Source organism: Penicillium samsonianum (assembly GCF_028829775.1).
Source record: "Penicillium samsonianum strain IBT 33392 chromosome Unknown utg000009l_segment0_segment0, whole genome shotgun sequence".
In the NCBI taxonomy this organism is placed as follows: domain Eukaryota; kingdom Fungi; phylum Ascomycota; class Eurotiomycetes; order Eurotiales; family Aspergillaceae; genus Penicillium; species Penicillium samsonianum.
This window is the reverse complement of record NW_026643267.1, coordinates 105,119-122,915: the sequence shown is the minus strand read 5'-3', so window position 1 is coordinate 122,915 and position 17,797 is coordinate 105,119. Positions and strand designations below refer to the sequence as shown.

The following is a 17,797-nucleotide window of genomic DNA, read 5'->3' as shown; positions in this document are numbered from 1 at the left end:
CTCCAGAGGTATGTCTTTATCTTTATATTCTACTGCCCGAAAACGCCACTGCCGTCCACAGGTGCCGATTGCAGGGGAAGTCAGCCGACTCTTTCATCACCCGAAGACGGCTTCTGCTTCCGGGTTCGGGGAAATTTCTCAATTACCGCGCTTGGCCTTCTTCGGCTGGGAATTTTGTGAGCTCGTGGCCGATTCCCCGGATCCCAGTCTTTGCCGGGGTGTCCACCAATCACAATAGAGCGGGTGGGTAAGCATAATCTGGATTCCACCAATCAGAGTGCGTAGAGGTAGCTGGGGTTGCAAGCGGTGTCTTGGCATAGTTCTATTGTAACTCTACAGTATTATATCTCGCCCAAATTTTATTATTATTGTTTACAGATGGTCACATATTTTACACTACTTTCTCTCCCCGGATATCCCAAACACGGGACAGCCAGTGGGGATGCAGGAGGAAAACAGAACGGAACAATACCTCTATCCGGGTGGATTTTATTAGTCGTGCATTCTCTTACTGTAGAGAAGGATTTTCTCGGCATGCGATCTATTTAAGCAGGGAGGTTTTTCCTCGTTCCTTTTCGGTTTGTTGTAGTTTTCTCTCTCTTTTGCCTCCATTTTCCCCTGGCTTGGGTTTAATAGTCATCATGTTTGTCGTGGGAAATCTATACGCCATCACGGCGGTGTCCGTCATTGGCGGTGCACTGTTCGGTTTCGATATCTCGTCCATGTCCGCTATTATCGGCACGCCGGCCTATAAGTGTTATTTCAATCACGGTCCTCGGGGCCCTCCATTCAACGACGACGACATATGTAGTGGTCTCAGCTCCCTGGCTCAGGGTGGTGTTACCGCTGCCATGCCCGGCGGTTCTTGGCTCGGTGCTCTTATCTCTGGTTTCATTTCGGATCGTCTTGGTCGCAAGTATGCTATTATGGTTGGTTGTGTCATTTGGTAAGTGATTGCATGGTTGGGGTGGAGTTGATGTTGGACCGTTGTGGCTAACTTTCTGTTAGGGTTATTGGCTCCGTTATTGTCTGCGCTTCGCAGAACATGGGTATGCTTATTGCTGGACGTGTCATCAACGGTCTCAGTGTCGGAATTGAGTCCGCTCAGGTTCCTGTCTATATCTCGGAGCTTGCTCCTCCCTCCAAGCGTGGTCGTCTCGTCGGCTCCCAGCAGTGGGCCATCACCTGGGGTATTTTGATCATGTACTAGTATGTGGCACACACCTAGTTTGACATTCGAAAAGTGAATCAGTAGCTGACTCTTTTGTTTCATAGTATCTCCTTCGGTTGCTCGTTCATCGGACATGGCAACAACTCCACCTCCCACAACTACAGCGAGTCTGTCTTCCGTATCCCCTGGGGTGTGCAGGCCGTCCCCGCCGTCCTCCTCTTCTTCGGAATGATGATCCTCCCCGAGTCCCCTCGCTGGTTGGCCCGCAAGGACCGCTGGGAGGAGTGCCAGTCGGTGCTAGCCCTAGTCCACGGCAAGGGTGACATGAACAGCCCCTTCGTTCTGGCCGAGATGCAAGAGATCCGCGACATTTGCGAGTTCGAGCGCGAGAACAAGGATGTCACCTACTTAGAACTGTTCAAGCCCCGGATGATCCACCGCACCTTGACCGGAATCTGGACGCAAATCTGGTCCCAACTGACCGGTATGAACGTCATGATGTACTACATCACATACGTCTTCACCATGGCCGGATACAAGGGCGATGCCACCCTCCTCGCTTCCTCCATCCAGTACATCATCAACGTGGTCATGACCGTGCCCGCTCTGATCTGGGTTGACCGTTGGGGCCGTCGTCCTACTCTCCTTATCGGCGCTATCCTCATGATGACCTGGATGTTCGCCAACGCGGGTATCATGGCCAAGTACGGTGTGATTGTGCCCGGCGGTATTGACGGTGTGGCCGAGGCGTCAATGCTTCTCAGTGGCGCCCCTGCCAAGGGACTGATTGCATGCACGTACCTGTTCGTGGCGTCGTACGCCCCGACCTGGGGTCCCGTGTCGTGGGTGTACCCTCCCGAGCTGTACCCTCTGCGCGTGCGTGGTAAGGCCGTTGCTTTGGCAACCTCTTTCAACTGGGCATTCAACACGGCGCTTGGTCTGTTCGTGCCCACTGCCTTCGCCACCATCCGCTGGCAGACTTATATCATCTTCGGTGTTTTCTTGGTCGCCATGACCATTCACGTCTTCTTCTTGTTCCCTGAGACTGCTGGTAAGACTCTGGAGGAAACTGAGCAGATCTTCGAGGATCCCAACGGTATCCCTTACATCGGTACGCCGGCCTGGAAGACTACCCACGATACTAAGCGCACTATCGCTGCTGAGTCGGGTGATGTTGAGATTCTTGGTGAGAAGCTGGCTGGTGCTGAGAAGCGTGCTGCTGCCCACACTGAGGTTGTCGATGCATAGGTGTTGAGTGTGTATAAAATGGTTGGTTAGATGGCTCCGTTATAATGTTTTTTTTTTCTTTTGCTTTTCTCTCCTGGGTTAGACATGGTCAATGTCGATATGATGTCATGTAATACAATTCAACAAATTTCATATACCCACGAATTTAGTCTCATCAACAGTTTCTCCGAATATTCAATCTGCTCGTATTCGGAACTGTAGGATCGTAAACGTGTCTAAATCGCAAAATTGGTACCTCGTTGTCCACAGAAGTCTCGCAAGCGTTGATCTGATTGGCAGTCGTAGACAGATTCAAAATCAGCCCAGGGTGTATATAGGACCTTGCGAAAAGGGAGTTGTCCAATACGAAAAGCTCATACAAAGGACAAGAAAACGCCAAGACTTCCCGATCGGAGCTGCGAAGCTGTCTGGTCGACGGGGGGTGGAGTTCACCCCTGGAAAAAAAAATGGATGATCACCTTTCAGTGATCCTCTTTATCCGATCGTTCCGGTTATGAACATCGAATTTCTCTTCTCATTACCTCTATCCCCTCCATCCATCTATTTCCATTGGAGCACGTGAGCTCGAACCCTCCGAGTCTGAAAAGTGTACGAAGCTCGAGTTTCCTATAATCTTCATGGTTCGCCCGCGGAGAAGCTCAGCCTTGGGCGTGGACATCCGAGGTGACACCAGCGCACCAGCGATGTCCACAATGAACGAAGTGAGTCCGATCGAGCCAACATCACCAGATCTGAAGGTACGCGTTGAAAATTCTCCCCCGCGCATTCCGATCCCCATACTAATCCACGATTCTGCCAGCAATTCGATGGCGCACACAAACAGGCCAGCAAGGCCCAGTCCAAACGGCGTCGCAGCCGCTCCCTCCTCCACCGCTTCGCCGATACCTGTCTGCGATACACCTGGCTCCTGCCGCTTATCGTAATGCTGTTCCTGATCGCGCTGTACGCCATCAACCCCACAACCTCGAACCCAATGCACAGCGCCATCTTCCTCTCCTACCCGCAGCCCCCGAATACTCCCGGCGGACCCATAATGTACGGCAAGGGCAAGAAGGACATTGCGTTTGTGGCATTCTACACGATCGTGCTGTCGTTCACGCGCGAATTCATCATGCAGCAGATGATCCGGCCGTTTGCCGTGTGGTGCGGTATCCGCGGGAAGGGGAAGACAGCGCGGTTCATGGAGCAGGCGTATACGGCAGTTTACTTCGGTGTGTTCGGGCCGTTTGGTCTGTACGTGATGAAGCGGTCGACTATCTGGTATTTCAACACGACTGCGATGTTTGAGGGCTTCCCGCACCGCGAGCACGAGGGTCTCTTCAAGGCGTACTACCTGCTCGAGGCGAGTTACTGGGCCCAACAGGCGATTGTGTTGATGCTGCAGTTGGAGAAGCCTCGTAAGGACTTCAAGGAGCTTGTCGGTCACCATATTATCACGCTTGCTCTTATCGGGCTGAGCTACCGCTTCCACTTCACGTACATGGGCTTGGCGGTGTATATCACGCACGATATCTCTGACTTCTTTTTGGCCACTTCCAAGACGCTCAATTACCTGGATGCGTATATCACCGCGCCCTACTTTGCCATGTTTGTTGGATGGTGGATTTACCTTCGTCATGTGCTGAACCTGAAGATCCTCTGGGCTGTTCTGACCGAGTTCCGCACTGTTGGACCATTCGAGCTGAACTGGGAGACACAGCAGTACAAGTGCTGGATCAGTCAGTATATCACCTTTTCACTGCTTGCCAGTCTGCAGGCTGTCAACCTGTTCTGGCTGTTCCTGATCTTGCGCATCCTGTCCAACTACATCTTCACCAATGTCACAAAAGACGAGCGCAGTGAAGATGAAGAGGAAGACGAAGAGCTAGAGTCTCTCAATGCGAACAAGGCAATTACTACCGGCGCAGACCAGACCGGCAAGGAGAACCACGCGCCCCAGGTTCTACTCAACGGCGAACCTGTCGCTGAACAGCAGGGTCCTCGGACTCGCAGCAGAAAGGCGTAAGCCGAGTACTTTTGTCTGAGTTGGATCGATTACCATTTAATCGACTACCATTCAATCGATTACCCAGGCATCAAAGCCGGGGATCTTCACCGTGTTATAGTTATACTTTTGGATCGGGTGGGTTTCCAGATGATCCTCTGGATGTGTTGATATGCTGTTAATGTATTTGTTGAAGCTGGGTCTGAGTCCGGTGCATTGGGTGTGCCTGTTAGATAGCCCCTTAGAAGAGCGGGCGCCGGCGCTTGTTTTTGACGAGCATATGAACTAAGTAATTTTTACTGGATGACAGTCTGTTAATGTTGTATTGCCATTCATGTGCTTCATATCTGTTTTTTCTAACACACTATATACTAGTTATCGCTTTTGATGTCTTTCTTTCGGCCCATGTATGACATGTTAGCAGACACATATGAAATCCTCAAAGAAACCTCCCAATCATACATAGTGTAATCAATTCAGCTTTTTTTTTTTTTTTTTTTGAAAGGAATACATATATATACTCCCAGCGACATAGTATCAGATAGGGCGATAGGACGGTGGATGATTCTGAGAGAATACAGATAATGTATACCTGCTTCCTTACCCTCGAGCCAAAAAGCAATATCTACACCATTTCTACCCAATCTCGATTATCTATCATCTAAACATCATTAGTGAGAGTTGTACTAGTCATCTCCTACTGAATTTACTCTGAATATGGGTCAAACAAAATGAGAACATTGTTATATTGATAGAAACTGTGTATTGGCTTGGGTCCCAATTCCACCTGGCTTCTCTGCGACGTGAAAGGAAAAGGTTGCCACAATCTCTGAGATAGACCAGGGTGCAGAAAGCAATGTTGGGATGAAAAAAAAGAAAACCGGCTCAAATGATGGGCAATCGGAAACGGCGACACATTACTGGGAGCCCCATGATTGGGAAGCTTTGATTGCGTTGATTCTGGAATTCGCAATTCTGCTGTTCATCTTGGTCGTCGATTAGACCAACTCGAGCGCAAACATTTCACAGAAGCGTCCGGGGACATATCTGCCTTGTCCGGCTTGGTAGTTTTCCTGTTCTCCGTATGAAGACATAGTAGATTTCCAAGTTTTCGCGCGTGGGCCTCAAAGCATTCAAATGCCTCGAGGCCAGACCGGTCACGCGAGGAGGAGATTGTTGGGACCAAATGAGGCCGAGGGTAGCAGAGGTTATATTAGAAGGGGGAGGCGGCTCGGGAAGACCGATGGCGAATGCTCTATCTACCACGGGGCGAGTGGGGTTATCCCGATTTGGAACCGAGGTGAGGTCATGCTTGCGCTTGTGCGAAGGGCCTGAGCTTCTTTGTTTTGGTTTGCCCACGGAGGTTACTCGCGTAAGACGCTCAGAGTACTATAGGGAATTTGCTTTAGTCTTGCGCAAGACTCTTTCCCACTGGTTATATCAGGGCACAGTATTAGAGCGTCGGATAATGGCGAGCCACAGCATTCAAGTATTTGAGGAAAGACTTGAATCTTCCCGCCTCCATGACTCGCATTCGTGAACCAGAGCGGTATTTGGGGTCGTAGCTTTCCCTGCAATTCGAATATCGTGAGTAATGGAATTCATCCAAGATAGAGAGAGGTGAATCTTACCGTTTATCCCCCATCCTGGGATGAATCAGACGGGAAACAACATCAAGGATAGCGATGATCTCGATAAGGGCAATGGCCAGAACGATAACGAATAACCAGGTTTGATGAAGTTTTAAGGTAGTAAGAGAGAAAGAAAAACACAAGTGAATTGGCGTCTCGCTCCCACCAAGATACAGCTTCCATGTCTCGCTTATGTCGTACCTCGGATCTTAGGTATACTTTGTTTGATCCTATGTATGTATATGTAGTGGTCTCGATACAAAATCTACAAATTCATCGGACGGTAGAACATTGAATTTTAACCCCCATCCCAGAAAAGCAACCTTACCTTTATAGCCTCACTTGCAACTATGTTCCCACCTTATCTCAATATTTTTGTTTTGATAAACTTTTTGAAAGGGATTATTTGCCTCTAAAGGATCAGCCTTTCTTTCATTCTCTTGCTCACAACTCTAAATGGAGCCAATTCCCTATTGACTACATACGATAATCTCAACCAGATGTGCAGTGAACGCTACCAACTATAATGCATTATCTGTTCTTGTATCACTTGGATCCTTACTGTTGCTGTTAATAAGTTGATCGCTTTCTCTTATTCTTTGTCTTACCTTTTACAAAAAGCATACCAACAGCCCACTTCGATGCCTATCAATCCAGGGCATAGATATGTAGATATTGATGTATTCGAGTAACATCGTTTAGGCATCGATGTAATACTAGAATGATACATAATATGCAAATGGTAGCCTGCAAATGACAGTACACGAATGCCAATATACGAATAGCAGTTACATCTCTCGTTCCAGAAAGTTATAAATGCCATGTCTTCCTCTCCGAGCTTGATCTTCCCTTCTTTACCGATCACCACACTTACGGCGCACATCACGCTTCACATACGCTTTAATGCGACATTTCCTCCCTTCTTTGTCGTGTGGCCACTGCTCTAAGTAGTCGCCATGCCACTCAACCGACCATTTGGTGCGCTGGATGGCTCCGCCCATCTCACCCAATTTGCCATCGTCCAAACCGAGAAGTTGGTAGAAGCAATCGAGGATTATGAATTGGCCAATATTCCACTGCCGGAGCTCCTCGTCGTAGCAATTGATTCATTGTCCTCCCAACTGCAGAACTTTGGACCCGCTGATGATATCCCACTCTTCCTTGATTCCGGCTTGGGCCCGCAAGCCATAATTGACAACAACCTCGAAGTCGCCTGGCATCTCTCGGCCTGCGTTTATTTCCACAACCGAATCAACAACAGCTTTATCAATGACGTCTCCTTCGCTGTCAATACTATCTTGATGTGTCTTCTCCGCGCCGAAGAGCTCAAGACACTGGTGGAACCCGATTTGATGTACAGAGATGAACCGGCCACCTTCCCCGCTTTTGTGGCTTCCTGCAACGCCGTTGACCGCCGCCCTTGGATGTATTGGTGGCGCTGGGTTCAGCAATATGACCTTTTGAACGTCAACGCAACATGGATGACTATCAAGGTCATTTGGCAGATCATGGACGAGACACAGGTGGATGGGGAGCCCGATTTGAGCTGGGTGGAAATTTTGCAAGGGCCCGCCGCAGTCCCCATGCATTTGTCGACTGTATTTGAAGCGTTTGGATTTTATTGAACATAGCCATACGATTCAATCCTCCTTTGTGGATTCGGCTGATTCGCTTGAGGGTTTCCTGTCGTTGATTTTCATTCTTCGTGTCTCAATATCTGGGTTGTGTTACCCAAGTACCAGCATCAATGCTCTTATCAAAGTTGAATTCAATTGCTTATTTTCTTTACAATCCTCCCTTTGAATAGCTTTTTTAAATTCCTAGAAAAACTCACGACTCACGACTCACGTAGGCTTTAGTTGGATATAGATGTTATACATATGTAGTATTCAAAATGACATGAACAAACAAAAATGGTCTTTGTTCTATAGTTTCTAGATCTTTATAGTCACAGTTTGATAGAATCGTTCATTAGTGATTTTCTGCACCGCCGGCAATAACGATGTAGTTGTAGCTGTTAACATTGACAGCCGGAATCCCGTCAGTGGTGGCCATGTTGAATACCGGGGAATAGACGAGTGTATTGGGCCCCTCGCCGAGATCAGCGATTTGATGTCACGATGGGCGTCACATAGGCCGACTAAGCGCAGGCAACGAATAGGACTTGAAAATTCCGAATACTACATCGTCTTAGAATGAGTATCTTCTTCGTTTACAACCGACTCTCATCCCATCAAAATTCCGCTCTTCCTGCTTTGGTCCGAAATCCTACCAGTCTCTAAATTACCACCATACCTCCGCCGACTCCATCATGCCGTTCGGATCCACGAAAGGCCTCGAGCCCATCCTCGAATCTACAATTCAGCAGATTAGTGTTATCGGCCGAGCAATTCCAGAGGACCCAGACGAGGGAACGCGAGCTCGGATACGCCACAGAAGACCAATTGAGATGATTGAACACCAATTAGCACACAGAGTGCCAAACACAACACTTCCTGTTAATCTCTTCGGCGGCAGCGAGGCAGAAACTGTAATCGACACAAATCTCTCGGTCGCGTGGCACATCGGCACCCACATCTTCTACGAAAACTGCATCAACAAAGAGTGTAGTGCTGGTGCTGGCGGTGTTATTGGCATTGATGCCATACTGGAATGCCTCGACAGAGTGGAAGATATCAAAATCTTAATCGAACCTGACATCGAACTGAGAGATGAACCTATCACCTGGCCAGCCTTTGTGGCCTCTTGCAATGCTTTAACCAGCCGCCAGGCATGGAGCCGATGGTGGGAGCGGGTGGGCTTCTATGAATCTAAGAACATCGACGAACAGTGGAACTTGATCCGGGGGATTTGGGGCTTGATCGATCGTCGTGGAAGTGCTTTTAATTGGGTTAGCTTCCTCGAGGGGGAGGGAGATGGACTGGTTCCCCTGGACATTGTGATTGAAAGCCTTGGCATGGATGGAATGAGTCCAATTTGGTACCCTCCTCCATCTCCCTAAGCCTATTGGGATGTTCGTCGAGGTTCTCTGGTGTCTAGCTGGGGCCATGGGAGTCCTTGCGTCGTGTTCGAGCCTCCTACTTCTTGTTTCCGATAATTTCTGTCTTGGTCCGCAATGGCGTTCCTCGATGTATCCATGATTTGTGGTTTGTTGCAGATGTCACTATTACAGAGTTAGGCCTTCAACCATCTCCGAGATTATGTTGTGAACTCTTATTCTTCCTCTAGTAGGAGCTCTGCCATGTGTATGTATGTAGGGTAAACTAGTGGTCCACACCTAAACGATAGATGTCGAAGCACTCCAGCCCTGCCCACCTACTCCATAGCTCCAATTGTCAGCATGCAAAAAATAGACGGGGGTCCATAGAAGCACTTTGCGACTGCTTATGTGCTACAGGGGATTAATGAGAGCCCCAATTAGCTCAACTTTCAACCAGTCAGAGTGGGAGCTTGGAAAGAGATAGCGTTGTTTATTCAAGACGCCGTACCATGATTTAAGTATGCCGAGGGCGATGGTCAAATACTGCCCGAAAAAAGGGCTTCGTGTGTCACGTGGAGTAGTTTGTGTAGGACTTACTTGAGATGGCTTGCTCCTTTCTGTCTCTCTTTTTCCTCTAATCTCCTTTGTTAGATTAATATAGTGATATTGCTTACTCTTCTTTCTCCTTTATGTTCTAAAATCTGCTCTTGTTAATGAACATTTTAAAAGAGCGACAAGAGTACGGCGGACAACATATTCTAGTTAGCGACTACTTATCCTTAAAATGCAGCTGAAAAGGTAACTAGTTATCTCAAACAATACTAAAAAGGTGTCGTAATAGAATTGTAATTATAACGTCTATACTGCCTTCAGGAGAGAGGTCTACAGAGACGTCTAGGTGCATGGTGGAATGTGAGATTGATCGAAAGGTTGAAGAAGCTAAGTTCTAGACTATGAATTTGACAATATCATATTAAAAAGGATTCGATATTCGGACTATCCAGCCCTATATCGTTAAGTATAGAGGTCATATAACTGGCCAACCATTGTGCTTCTGTATAAACCAGCCAAGAAGTCATAGTGCGGGGAAAGTGAAATATCCGAGCGCGGGTATTCGGTCAAATTCCCGCCTTCTCCGCTTCTCAAGTCTTGCATCGCTGCCCCGGGTAGCATTCATGGACCGCGCAAGGAAAAGAGGGAGAGGGTCTCTCGAATATGAGTATCAGCGGACATACAAGGCTTGCATTCCATGTGCTCGACGCAAAGTAAAGTGCGAGGCTGGCGACGATGTAAGATGTAGCAGGTGCATCAAGAAGAACATCAATTGCACTTTTACTTCGAAGAAGCCCTGGTCAAGAGACGAAAAGGATTCTCCTGAGACACAAACCCAGGAAAATACAGAAAGAGATGGGTCTAATAAGTGTGTTTGCCCTTGAGTCTGAAAATTGAGTGGAATTGACTTGTATAGATCACGGAGAACTACCCGAAGAACTGAAGAAGAAAACAACGAGACCAATGGCAAGTGCTCTATACAAAAGGTGGAGGAGCTTAATGGCAGCTAATCCAGCTCATCTTGCAGACTATCATTTAGATGCGCCGGTCAATCAAGACGGTCTCTCCACATCAGTACTGCAGACAGTGGTTTCGAATAACAACGACGCAATGAATATTCTGTTCGAGGCTGCACTTCAGGAATCGAATGATCCCTCTAAAAACATGTCAACGACAGATAATTCACGATCGATAGCCCCCGAGCTGACCGACGCCGATGTCCTCCGCATTTGGAATGCATGTCGATTTGTGAAAATGGGATGGTTCTCTGCCCAGGAAGCAGTGGTTTTAATAGACCTGTATGCTATGCCCTCTATCAGATGCTTGGACTGCTATATTGACATTAAAATAATCAGATTCTTCGAAAACATGGCACCCTTATCGCCTGTCCTCACAGACTTTTTCGCCGCGCATAAAAATCAATACTATCTAGTAACCCAGGAACCAGTGCTCTGCTACACTATACTCATGATTTCCTCTCGATACCATACTCTTCCCGGAGTGGGCGGATATTCTCGCTCATTCTTCATTCATCACCGCCTATGGCAACATTGCCAACACTTGCTTCTTCGGATTACTCTCGGGCAGGAGAAAATCTCCAAAGCAAAAACACGCACGATAGGAAGCATTGAAGCATTACTACTTATGTCTGAATGGCATCCACGAGCATTACAATTTCCGCCAGAGGCGGACGGATGGGATTCAGACTTCCTCATGACAAACCCGGACATCAGAGACCCGCCTTCTCTAAATGGAGATATCCCAGTATCCTCCCGATGGCGGGAAGATGTTGTTGAACCCACAAAGCGGTTTGAACGTATGTCCTGGATGGTCCTCAACTCAGCATTAGCTCTCGCACATGAACTTGGTGTGTTCGACTCGAGCGCTCGACTCGCCAGACAAGATGATCTGGTCGGTATTGATGCTGAGCGATATCTTGAATATCTCGAGGTACGGCGACAGCGACTGCCGAGTCTACTATTCACGTCTATCAATGCTTTATCTTCGCGGATAGGTTGTACCTCGCCAGTGCCATCTGACGTCGGGATCTCCATGCCTGAAACGCGAACATCTTTACAGTCTATTGATAGAGACTGGTTATTGTTTATGAATGCATGGATTGAACTCATGAAGTTGACCAGTTCCGTCACGGATACTCTCTTCCCACTCATGAATATCTCCAGCTCGACTGGGTTGTCGGATACATTCATCCCTGTATTGGAGCGGAAACAAATTCTGTTGGCGAGCTGGAAACAACGATATCTCCATATCTCAGGTATGACGTTGAAAGGCCAAAATCTACATTCGTTACTGATTTTAGATAGACTCGAGTTTTCCCTACACCGATACCTTGTTCATCGAGTATCAACATCTACGGATCCTCACCAACTCCATCGGAATGCAAAGGATTGTGCAACGAGTCCTCCAAGCCCAAACTCAGCCCCCGTCACAAAGAGATTCAATCATCGACTTCTCTTTCATCGAGCGCGCAAGACAGCTAAACATTACAGTAAGAGAATATGGTTTCATCGAAGAAGTAATAGACGGATGTTGCCAAACCCTCGACAAGATAACTCTTCTGGGTGAGTCCCTACACTTCTCGCCAATGAGAATACTCTTCCGAACAATAAGCGCGTCAATATTCCTTATGAAAGCCCTGGCTTTAGGAGTACGAAATTCAAAACTGCAGGAAGCACTCCAAATCCTCGATCGGGCTATCGTCACACTGCAGGATAGCAATCAAGATGATGTGCATTTAAAATCCCGCTATGCGGCTCTTTTGCAAGTCCAAGTCTCGCGTCTTCGAGAGAGTTTGGTATCCTCATACTCCGGGATCGGAAATTATCTCCCTTCTCCTAATTCACATGAGAACATGCCAGCTATGGATCTGGGGGATTTCTCGGATGTTACTATGAATGGCTGGTTATCTTTGCCTTTGGATCCTTCTATGGCGCCTTTTGGGTCTACAGAAGGGGATTTTGGAGTTCGTTTGGACGGTGTTGATTTGGATTTGGATTTTTTGTGGCAATTACCGCCATGAAATATATGTAGCATCAGGTAAGTATCGAATTTCAAGCTTTTTAATAGCATATGATATTCAACAAATAACATAACGGCCTGTAGCTCGCACATAAAAGAACTATCCAAAACTTCCTCAAGTAAGATACCTAAAGTTAGGATGGTTATCACCAACATCAGTAACATCAACTCTCTCATCCACACCAACAACCCCATAAACCCGATCCCGTCTCCGATTCTCCAAAGTCAACTTAACACTCAATCCCATAGCCAAGATAACAATCAACCCAGTAAAGGCGCACGCAAGCCCACATCCTAGCGTATAAAGCGGCGCATCAGAATCGGGAAACACAGAGCTACTAATCAAACTAGAACACTGTCCAAAAATAGCAAGCATAGCCATCCCAGCACCCTTCTTACTTTCCCCACCCTGATTATTCAACAACCAAGTTATATTGAGAGCGAGAGCAGGAAATATTCCACAAGTCGCTAGCCAAACACCCGCATACCGCGCTGCGGTGTTTGATTCATCTTTCACGCATGTGAGGAGTAGATACCCGATTGTCGCCATCGTTGCGAATAATGTAATTAGGATTCCTCGGTTTCCCCATCTATCTGAGAGAAAGGCGGCTGCTACGCAGCAGAGGAAGGAGACGAGGTAGGGCGGTGCTGATAGACCTTGGGCGTTGATGGATGTGTAGCCCATATGCTGGATGATTGTTGGGAGGAAGTTTGAGAGTCCCGCGAAAGAGTAGTTGCAGCAGAAGTGGATGGACATGTGGATGTAGTTTTTATAGTCTGATAATCCGCTTAGGACCTGGGACCAGTGGACTTTGCTTTTCTCTGTTGTGTCGAATGCTTGTAGGCGTTCTACTGCTTCTGTTTGTTCTCTTTCGTCTAGGAAGGATGCTGAGCCTGGTGAGTCGGGGAGGAAGAAAAACACTACCAGTGAGAAGAGAACCGTTGGTGCGCCCTCTGTTTGTAGTTAGTGTTGAGTACAGATGGAAGTATACGGGAGGTTATGTCTCACCAATGATAAATAAATAGCGCCATGGCTCTATAGATCCCTTTATTTGGGTAATGCCATAGGCAAGAGCAGAGGCAAAGCAATTGGCAACTGGGGACATGCCAAGGAGTAGTGATACCCTGAGCCCTAATTCTTGTCTTTGGTAGAACAAGGAGAGGAAGTATGGTGCACCACTGCCAAAGACGGCTTCGAAGATACCCAGCAAGGACCGAGTGACGAGAAGTTGAGCGAAAGTATTCACTGCACCACTACACATTGCAGCTGCGCCCCAACTAAAACCAGCATAATTAGCAATGGAAATGAACGTATGATCGGATTCAAAAACTTACCAAATGCAGAGAAAGGCAATGTACGAATGTGCTGGGAGAATCTTCCATAAAACCGTAGACCACTCGAACAAGATGTAGCAGATATAGAAGGCATACAAGACCCAAGACCATTGGTAGTCACTGAGGTTAAGATCTTTATCGAGTCCGGCAGCCTTGGCGTTGCCGATATTTCCTGGTCATTAATGAGATAGATGATTAGATGAGCGAGTTGGATATGCTTACCTCGATCCAAGTACGATAGAATGTATAGAATACATACAATTGGCAAGACACGACGATCAAACTAGATAACAGTAAGCAAAGCGTCAGATATATGGTAATGAAGCAACGATGAACCTTTCTGCAAATTGCCGACTGGCGCTCTTGAGAGATCACGTCGGGCTGGTGCTTCTCTGGATCTTTAGACTCCACATGTTGAGAGCTTGGGCACAGCTCGGATTGATTCTTTTCCGCCATTTCTAGCTGTATTCAGTATCTTGAAGATGTTTAAAAGTCGGAGTGATTGCTGATCTTGAGAGCAGAAGTGACAGGGGACAACCGCAGGTTGAAATAGGTCCATCCCTTGCCAGTCAATGCGCGGCACTTGATAAACACATCCTACAGAGCCGGTACAATGGAAGTGCATACATGGCACATCGGCAACTCAATCCTCCATACCCCGTGGGGAAGAGAGCGGATAGAAGCTACATCTGCCGGGTTCCCCGCAAAAGTGGCGGGTGTTCTGCATATACGGCCGAATAAAGCTGGGGAAACTATTGAGTTTACCTCAGGTTATTTGGTAGCCAATCCGAATACTTCTTTGTTGAGGGGGAAAGGGCTGGGGTGATCCTCATTCGGGTAGCGGATAGTTGTCAATATCCGTCAAATTCCCGCTCTGATGTAAAGCGATAAACGCGTCCGGTATCGTATCGCATTTAAACAGCTTTAAAAGCAGTCGAGCGACTCAATTCAATCTCAATCTTCACTTCAACTTAACTTCAATCCCCAATCAATCTAAGAAACCAATCTTCACAATGTCGTCCAGCACAGTCCCCTACCCCTTCAACTTCAATTCTCTCCCAGAGACAACAACCGGGTCCGCAGATGGAAAGACAGCAGACTTGACCCTGACTTTGAAAAATGTCAGAGGAAAGAACCCCTCCCTCCAAGCATCCCGCCTTCGAACAATGATGCTGGAGGCCCACAATGACCCAACCAAGATCCTAGCACACGCCTGCAGCTACGACGGCCTCTCCTCCCGACTCGTCGAAGAAGCAGGCTTCCCTATAGTTTTCCTCGCAGGCTATGCGGTCGCCAGCTCCTATGGTCTCCCTGATACAGGATACATCGCGATGGCCGAGATGTGCGATAAGATCCGCGATGCGGTGCGCCAGGTTTCGGTGCCCGTTATGGCGGATGGTGATACTGGTTACGGGAGCCCGATGAATGTCAAGAGGACTGTTGAGAGCTTTGCTAGTGCTGGTGCAGCTGGTGTTATGATTGAGGACCAGCAATGGCCGAAACGTGAGTATTCCGGATATTGAAGTCGTCTCATGGAATGGTCCTTTGCTAACAGCGGATGCTTTAACAGGCTGTGGTCATACAAAGGGAAAAAGCGTCGTCTCTCGCGGCGAAGCATTCGCTAGAATTCAAGCTGCCTGCGATGCCCGCAATGAAGGAAAGGATATTTTCATCCTGGCCCGTACTGATGCTTTGATGCATGGTTGGGAAGAGGCCATGGCGCGTGCACAAGAGTTCAAGCGTCTTGGTGTTGATGCTATATTCGTTGAGGCGCTTCCAGATGCGGAGGCGATGAAGCGATGTGCGGAGGAAGTCGATATTCCCGTTTTTGGTAATATCATTGAAGGTGGAAAGACGGAGAACCTGTCAGCTAAGGACCTTGCTGGGCTTGGGTATAGTGCTGTTGCATACCCTTGGACGTTGGTTGCGGCGCATCTTAAGAGTGTGCGGTCTGCTTTGGATGGTCTTAAGCAGAGTATGCTTGTTGGAGCTCCGCCGATGATTTTGACTTACGATCAGGTTTGTGAGGGTGTTGGGTTCAATAAGTATTGGGTATGTTTCGTTCTTGGTTGTTTTGGATATACGCTGACTTTTCTTAGGACCGGGAGGAGAAGTACAAGTTTGACGCTTGAGTCAGTACACTGGTAGCTTCTGTTGTGCTACCCATGATAGAATTGTGTCTTTTGTCTGTTTTTAAGATCGAGAGACATGGTATATTACTCACCTGCATAAGGAGTCACATCTATATCTATTCAGGAATGCGATTTAGAATTGACTCCGAGATCTGAGCCACAATTATCTCTATTCCTTGGGTTTGATATTCATTTTCACCTAATACTAGCGAGCAATATGTTTGAACTTTGCAGATAGGACATCATACCCTTTTGTTTGAGCCTTATATGTGGTGTTACTCACCCATCCTCACATACACATACAACTTATGCCTAGGCCTTCTATTCAAAATATGTTGAACCCTGCAGGGTTATTACCCAGGTCGATTTTCAAACACTGCCCGGACAAAGGGCTTTATGTGTCACGTGCTGTTAGAACTCATACTCCGTGATCCGATTTGTGTGTAGAACTTTAGTGGATATATTGGTTTGCTTGTCTTCATCTCTCTTCTTGTTTTCCCGTTATTGTCAGTTAGAGGTCGTATAAATGACCAGCTTTCATTAACATTAGACGGACCAGCAGAACGGTCCAATAAACTACATATATCGTTGTACCTTTTTTGACACGCTAACATGACTGGTATCCCATATCTCGTATCTAGTAGAGGTACAGGCACATAAATAGTATGGGGCAAGGACATCACACATCATCAACAGGCTTAGTTCTGCGGCCGCTGGAGGCGAAGCAAGGCGTTTTCAGTTCTTTGACTCGTCATCATTGTTCTCGCTCTTTCCAGCATCCTCCTTGGACTCATCCTTCTTAGGTTCTTCGTTGTTCGATTATTCCTCCTTAGAATCATCTTTCTTGTCGTCCTTGTCTTCCTTAGAATCATCATCCTTAGGCTTCTCCTCCTTAGGCTCTTCCTTCTTCTCCTCAGGTTCTTCCTTCTTCTCCTCGGGTTCTTCCTTCTTCTCCTCAGGTTCTTCCTTGTTCTTCTCCTCGCCCTTATCCTCCGAGTCCGTCTTCTCCTCCTTCTTAGACGCCGCCTCAGAGGAATCCTCAGCAGGCTTCTCCTCAGAAGTCTCCTCTACCTCGCCGTCCTCCTTCGCGTGCTCGTCCTTATGTTCGTCCCCGTGGGCGTCGTGGTGTCCCTCCGAACCGGAAGGCCAGAGGTAAAAGACCATTGGAACGGTCACAGCAGTAGAGGCCGCCAACCTATAACCAGACGAAATTAGGAGACCGATTCGAATTGCTTGGAAGCAAGCACACAAACTCACCAAGGCAAGTCACTGGATTTATGCCCATGCTGATAGCTGCCGCTAGTAGACTTGAATCGTCGACCGAGGAGCTGGGCAGACTGGCGGGCCACGGGAGCGGCACGGAAGGACTGAGCTGCAGTCGCAGCGCGGAAGATTGAACGGCGCGCAAAGACCATTGTGTAGTATCAACCCGGGTACGAATAGAGTAGAAGGAATAGAGAATATGGCAAGTGTTATAGGTTAAGGGGAGTGAATTGTTTAGGTAGTAGCAGAGTTGAGGAGTACAAAGTCAAGTTAGCACTACAACAAAGCTTCCCGGTTTTCGCAGGTAAACGGGGTGTCGTAAGACCACAGCTTGGTTGTTTCCGAGGTCTGTGCGTCGTGATGTAATGGAGGTGGCTGGGCAAGGTATTCGGTACTTGAAGAACACGTTGGGTTGGGTGATTTTGAATAGTAACTGGTACTCGTAGAAGACTTTTAGGGCAC

The 17,797-nt window shown here is 47.6% G+C and overlaps 9 protein-coding genes across 9 annotated transcripts; 6 read left to right on the top strand and 3 right to left on the bottom strand.

Annotated features, from left to right (window-relative positions):
- Positions 1 to 138: 138 nt before the first annotated feature.
- Positions 139 to 318, bottom strand: N7471_013118 (uncharacterized protein; the record flags this gene model as incomplete). Its single annotated transcript, XM_057285837.1, has 1 exon — positions 139 to 318. One exon carries the CDS (start codon positions 316 to 318, stop codon positions 139 to 141), a length of 180 nt encoding a protein of 59 aa, XP_057129162.1.
- Positions 319 to 641: 323 nt separating this feature from the next.
- On the top strand, positions 642 to 2,419 carry N7471_013117 (sugar porter family MFS transporter; the record flags this gene model as incomplete). Its single annotated transcript, XM_057285836.1, has 3 exons — positions 642 to 946; positions 1,009 to 1,209; positions 1,276 to 2,419. 3 exons carry the CDS (start codon positions 642 to 644, stop codon positions 2,417 to 2,419), a joined length of 1,650 nt encoding a protein of 549 aa, XP_057129161.1.
- A 376-nt stretch (positions 2,420 to 2,795) lies between these two features.
- On the top strand, positions 2,796 to 4,749 carry N7471_013116 (TLC domain-containing protein). The gene is made up of 2 exons (XM_057285835.1): positions 2,796 to 3,156; positions 3,219 to 4,749. The coding sequence occupies exons 1-2, from the start codon at positions 3,037 to 3,039 to the stop codon at positions 4,422 to 4,424; spliced, it is 1,326 nt and encodes a 441-aa protein (XP_057129160.1). The 5' UTR covers positions 2,796 to 3,036; the 3' UTR covers positions 4,425 to 4,749.
- A 2,241-nt stretch (positions 4,750 to 6,990) lies between these two features.
- Positions 6,991 to 7,659, top strand: N7471_013115 (uncharacterized protein; the record flags this gene model as incomplete). The annotated part of the gene is made up of 1 exon (XM_057285834.1): positions 6,991 to 7,659. The coding sequence occupies one exon, from the start codon at positions 6,991 to 6,993 to the stop codon at positions 7,657 to 7,659; it is 669 nt and encodes a 222-aa protein (XP_057129159.1).
- Positions 7,660 to 8,345: 686 nt separating this feature from the next.
- N7471_013114 (uncharacterized protein) lies at positions 8,346 to 9,035 on the top strand (the record flags this gene model as incomplete). Its single annotated transcript, XM_057285833.1, has 1 exon — positions 8,346 to 9,035. One exon carries the CDS (start codon positions 8,346 to 8,348, stop codon positions 9,033 to 9,035), a length of 690 nt encoding a protein of 229 aa, XP_057129158.1.
- Positions 9,036 to 10,565: 1,530 nt separating this feature from the next.
- Positions 10,566 to 12,606, top strand: N7471_013113 (transcription factor domain-containing protein; the record flags this gene model as incomplete). Its single annotated transcript, XM_057285832.1, has 3 exons — positions 10,566 to 10,864; positions 10,922 to 11,841; positions 11,891 to 12,606. 3 exons carry the CDS (start codon positions 10,566 to 10,568, stop codon positions 12,604 to 12,606), a joined length of 1,935 nt encoding a protein of 644 aa, XP_057129157.1.
- A 114-nt stretch (positions 12,607 to 12,720) lies between these two features.
- On the bottom strand, positions 12,721 to 14,396 carry N7471_013112 (putative MFS transporter; the record flags this gene model as incomplete). The annotated part of the gene is made up of 5 exons (XM_057285831.1): positions 12,721 to 13,559; positions 13,615 to 13,883; positions 13,941 to 14,112; positions 14,163 to 14,223; positions 14,277 to 14,396. 5 exons carry the CDS (start codon positions 14,394 to 14,396, stop codon positions 12,721 to 12,723), a joined length of 1,461 nt encoding a protein of 486 aa, XP_057129156.1.
- A 557-nt stretch (positions 14,397 to 14,953) lies between these two features.
- N7471_013111 (isocitrate lyase/PEP mutase family protein) lies at positions 14,954 to 16,072 on the top strand (the record flags this gene model as incomplete). Its single annotated transcript, XM_057285830.1, has 3 exons — positions 14,954 to 15,443; positions 15,511 to 15,992; positions 16,040 to 16,072. The coding sequence occupies 3 exons, from the start codon at positions 14,954 to 14,956 to the stop codon at positions 16,070 to 16,072; spliced, it is 1,005 nt and encodes a 334-aa protein (XP_057129155.1).
- An 819-nt stretch (positions 16,073 to 16,891) lies between these two features.
- On the bottom strand, positions 16,892 to 17,487 carry N7471_013110 (uncharacterized protein; the record flags this gene model as incomplete). Its single annotated transcript, XM_057285829.1, has 2 exons — positions 16,892 to 17,267; positions 17,330 to 17,487. The coding sequence occupies 2 exons, from the start codon at positions 17,485 to 17,487 to the stop codon at positions 16,892 to 16,894; spliced, it is 534 nt and encodes a 177-aa protein (XP_057129154.1).
- Positions 17,488 to 17,797: the final 310 nt, after the last annotated feature.

What these genes read in the sequence shown, in the direction of transcription:
- N7471_013116 (XM_057285835.1), top strand. Translation starts at nt 3,037, where the DNA reads ATGGTTCGCCCGCGGAGAAGCTCAGCCTTGGGCGTGGACATCCGAGGT. An exon ending in CAACATCACCAGATCTGAAG is followed by an intron (nt 3,157 to 3,218) that starts GTACGCGTTGAA and finishes CGATTCTGCCAG; the next exon opens with CAATTCGATGGCGCACACAA.